Raw genomic sequence first — 4,559 nt, 5'->3', positions numbered from 1 at the left:
CTCCCTCGGTTCGTGGAAAAGAAGAGAGGGTTTCGCTGGATCGGCTGAAACCCGCATTTGTCAACAACCCCCCCTGATGGGGTCTCGGAGGGCGTGGCCGGAATCTTGGGGGTGTTATGTGGCGACCCTGTTCGGGGAACAGCTGACCTCTATTTTAACGTGTTATCAGATTCCGAGAAATATAGTCGTATGTAAATTCGTCCCGCCTTCATTTCTGCGTCTCTACACTATCATACGTATCTCATGCAAGCCCAAAGAAACGACAAATGCTTGGAAACTACCCAAAGAATGAAAAACATGATACTTAACATGGTTTTTATTTTCCATTGATTCGATAGACTAACACGTATTCTTTGATCAGTTTTACTGGCATATCGTTATTGCTAATTGTTTAGCTGAAGGCCATACCACCACAGATCATCATTTTAAGCAGAACTTTTTACGATTTTTCATTAATCATTTGGGTCTCTATGGTATGGTATATCCGTATACTGTGGTTCTGAAATATGTTGAGCAAGTCCCCACATTGAGCTTAAGGGAAAGTCATTTTTAAGGTAACGGCAGAAATATTCGTGGTAAAGCAATTGTACAATTTCAAGGTTGTTCTTCGCTCATTGAAGCTATTTCTTTTTTCAACATGCTCAGGAAAGTTCATTACTGTAACCAAAATAGTAATTTTGGACGAAGGCAAGAGTTTAAAACCGTCTTGATTTGCAGACAAACGTAGAACGATGAAATTGCCATAAGTAGTAAATAACTGCTAGGACATGAATCATCATGAACATGAAAGATCGCATCTGATAAAATTTTGTACAACCGCAATCTTTTCTTAATTTTGACATATTAAATTTGCATCTGTCATCCCCGTTCAGATTTAAAGAGAAATGTACCTAATCTACCGTGAATTCAAAAATTGGAACATCTCCATTCATTCATTCATTCACATAATCTTATGGTGATATGGGTCTCAAGTATAAACTAAGAACCTCTTCAGCTTCCGAGGAAGTTTCGCCCACGTAGGATTCCATGTCCTAATTGGAACCTTTTACGCAAACGAGTTTTGGGTCTAGCATTTTTGGCCCAATTCCATCATGATCAGTGATTCGGGCTAATTGCTCCTCCAAGAATTTACCCGGATCCATGCCGGCCGGAATAACCAGATAATTTCGACTTTCATCCCTTGTCTCATGCGAAGGGGTCTTGAACTGATCCCATATGGACACCTTCAAAATAGATCCTGAGTAAAAGACCTATCTTAACTTGTTCATGTAAATATTTTCGTATTCACCTGCTTTTCCTCCACTTTGATTCGCCCATCTTGGTGTTCCGGATCCGCTGTAACAATTTTCCATTGGTACTCTCTTCTTCGATTTTCGGAAGGAGTTCAACCTTCTTCTTCCGGGTAATGGGCGGCATCACTTCCCAATTGAATAAATCACCTGGCAGATATCACTTTCATGAACAGCAGTTTCTTCCGAATCCATTTCTTCTTCGTCTTCGAAAACGTAACTATGAGAAATTGCACAAGAAGTGTAACAAAAGTCTAATCTTCATCTCTGTAAACTTTTGAAAACCTGATGTCATTCAAGGAGGAATTTCCAACACTGGGATCAGGGCCGCAAATAGACAAGTTGGACACTAAACGGTCCAAAGAAATGTCACAATGGCCTTGAAGTTGTTCGCGGTAGCATTTTTGATCAAAAAAGGCAAATCCACCGTCAATGAGAACGCGATGTAAATGAACTTTGAAAGGATGACCCGGAGTTGCACATCGGCCAGATATCGACCAGCCCGATCCTTTTGCCAATTACTCAAAATGGCCCATCGGTGATTTGTTTGACTAATCAAGGTCTGGAACAAGAAAAGCTCTTTTCAATTCATTCGTATTTTCATATCCAGTTGACGGAATTATTACCCGAACCGTGTCCACGCTGCAGAACTCCAGGAATCGGCAAAGACTTGGCTCATGGTACCCATACCCATGGCATGATCAATATCCAACGACAAGGGACGCAACCCTGTAAAGAGGCCAATGGCCGGTAGTAAGCAGCGGAGTCAGTAGCTTTATAGAAGTGACTTAAGTAAATGAGAGACAGTAAAAGTTATATAAAACGTGACCACAAATGAGACAATCAGACAAAAATAGCCTCATGGATGAAGCAGTCCAAGTCAAAATAGGACCGAAAGTAAACAATTTTCTTAGCCAGTTCAATTTCATCACTTGTTCAGCCTTTTACTACGATGGTTCAATTTTCATACGGAGTTAAAAAAACCACACACCAAGATCAACATAGTTTAGTTTCTAAGTTTGCCTTCAAACAATCTCAACAATGATGTCAAAAGAGAAACCTGATTTTGGGGCTCTAATAATGCGTCTAATCAAACTTATGCATGTACCTGGTAAAACCACTTGAATGGCCATGGGAGGAGGCAGGACTTTGAAACGCTGAGGTAAACTCCGAATGCATGTCGTGTCCGACACGGGCTCGCTGAGTTCTCCGTAGTCTAGGAAGAAAACTCGGACTAGCATGCCACGGCTCGAATGAATGAGGGAATGAATCTGAGCCCTATACCAAAACTTGGCATGGGGCTTCATACGGGCGCAGACCTGGAAAATCGGAACGAAACCTTGATTGTCCATGTCCATTTCAGGTGTGAACAATGAATGATGATCGTTCGCTTGTTTGTGTTTTCATTATATATTCGTTCCAAGCACTGAAAAACTCAAGAATATACCCTTTACAACCTAATACATCCAAAATATTAAATCAATACTTTCTTCGTCTAAGAAACAACAATTTCAGCGAAAGCCGAATGAACATATGACAATAAGTGAAGGAGAAAATCTCTTGAAAAACCAGTGGCTTAATTGCCATCTGATATAACAAATATGCCCAGCTTAACTTCCGAGCAGGGAGTTTTTTAAAAATATTTTTTTTTTCCTTCTTGTCAAAAAAAAAAAAATTCTCGTTAAATATGTTTTAAATGCAGAGAAACAAGTCTTGGCACACAAAACGGCCAACACATGTTTCACCAATTTCTAAAGGTTAAGCCCGGCCCAAACTTCCAAATAAAATTGGTCTTCTTTTCACACATATTGCACGAATAATTGTTCGCTAAATCGATCTAAATTCGTAGAAAGCATCATCATACACAAAAAACATGCAATTTTCCTCACGAATCGTCTTAAATTTGTCTAATCATGTGCAGAAATATATCAAAATTGGAAATTCAACAAATCTACAAAAAAATTGGGATGCCCGAGCTTGTGGCAATTTTTGGCCAGCCTTACTACTAGAAAAAAAAGCTCGGAAAAATAACTTGTTTGGATGTCGATAAGCAAACGCTAATTAATCTACAAATCATCGTTGAAACCCAATGTTACTGACTTACCCAGAGACCTGCTTGGAGATCCTTAGCTGGAATCCGACCGTTCGTTCGCTCGAGATCCCCATCCAGATATTAAATGCTAGCTAGCACCCTTCCATGGAAAAAAACCTGTCAGTTAAGGGAAGACAAAAAGTTTTAGCGTGCCAATCTGGCCAGTGCTTCCTCATGTTTCTGGTTCAAACCCTTCTAAGGGGGGCTGTATCTGCGAATGAGCATTCGGTGAAGGTGGGTGCCGCCCAAAAGGAGATGGCGTCAGTTAGATTCCCGACCGCACGGACATTGGGCGTGGATCGATACTTGAAGCCATTCTTTCGCTAAGGCAGTGACCTTCAGGTTTCAGTTCAAGTTTGGGCTGGCAGGATGGATGGGTGGATGGATAGAATGGGATGATCAAACCAGTAATGCCAACAGCGATGGCCTGTGGCTGTGGGACAAGTCTAAATCTCGGCTGAACAAAGCCTGCATTCAGCTGTTGGAATTGATAGTTGCGTGAGAAATCCTAGAATTTCCGAAGAATTTTGAAAGGCTATCCGTGGACTTTTCTTTCTTACTTAAGATTTTGAAATGCTTCTTTAACCTTCCTGGAATTGTCTCTGCGGCCAAATAACCAGGGTGGACAAGGACCAAACATAACTTTTAGGCCGCTTTTGTTCGCGTCTGTCTAACGGTGGCCAGAAATACGGAACTTTTAAACTGTAAAACTATGGACAAAACTTTCATTAATGATATGTTGTTGAATCATTTGTCGCACACTTGTAACCAGTGCTCGGGTGAGTCCAGCAAAAGTTGAATTCGTTTGACTTCAGTGCTGCCCAGTCCCTGGGTACCGAACATTGTTAATCAATTGGGCCATTTGAAATTTCATGATTTTTCTGAGCTTAAACTGAACTACAGTGATTCCTTCACCTACAAACTGGCATTCATATAATATAACCTAAATATTTAGATATGATTGCTTTATAGAATAGATTTCCCACAATTTGTGGAAATAGATCAGCAAATGGGCAACTCAAAACTCATTATAACAAATACTTGAATTTTTGTTTGTTCTTAGTTTGGGGCGTTAAGGTCTGATAGGTGAGCCTCACCCGGGAGTGCAGCTAGCCATCACATCGTGCACTTTTGAATTTTGTTAGGCAGATTCATGTCCGGTATCAGTTTGGTTTACC

General features: G+C 40.6%; 1 protein-coding gene across 1 annotated transcript; it reads right to left on the bottom strand.

The window, feature by feature from the left end:
- Nucleotides 1–1,829: 1,829 nt before the first annotated feature.
- LOC131890130 (uncharacterized) lies at nucleotides 1,830–3,512 on the bottom strand. Its single transcript, XM_059239411.1, has 4 exons — nucleotides 3,394–3,512; nucleotides 2,398–2,608; nucleotides 1,916–2,018; nucleotides 1,830–1,851 (listed from the first exon to the last, which is right to left on the bottom strand). The coding sequence occupies exons 2-4, from the start codon at nucleotides 2,594–2,596 to the stop codon at nucleotides 1,845–1,847; spliced, it is 309 nt and encodes a 102-aa protein (XP_059095394.1). The 5' UTR covers nucleotides 2,597–2,608; nucleotides 3,394–3,512; the 3' UTR covers nucleotides 1,830–1,844.
- Nucleotides 3,513–4,559: the final 1,047 nt, after the last annotated feature.

The sequence above is a fragment of the Tigriopus californicus genome, chromosome 11 (assembly GCF_007210705.1).
Source record: "Tigriopus californicus strain San Diego chromosome 11, Tcal_SD_v2.1, whole genome shotgun sequence".
NCBI classification, from domain to species: Eukaryota; Metazoa; Arthropoda; class Copepoda; order Harpacticoida; family Harpacticidae; genus Tigriopus; species Tigriopus californicus.
This window is presented reverse-complemented; position numbering and strand designations above follow the sequence as displayed.

Excerpts from the sequence above, each read along its gene's own strand:
- LOC131890130 (XM_059239411.1), bottom strand. The coding sequence starts at position 2,596 with ATGAAGCCCCATGCCAAGTTTTGGTATAGGGCTCAGATTCATTCCCTC. Across the intron at positions 2,019-2,397 it reads CATTCAAGTGGTTTTACCAG|GGTTGCGTCCCTTGTCGTTG; the intron begins GTACATGCATAA and ends GCCTCTTTACAG.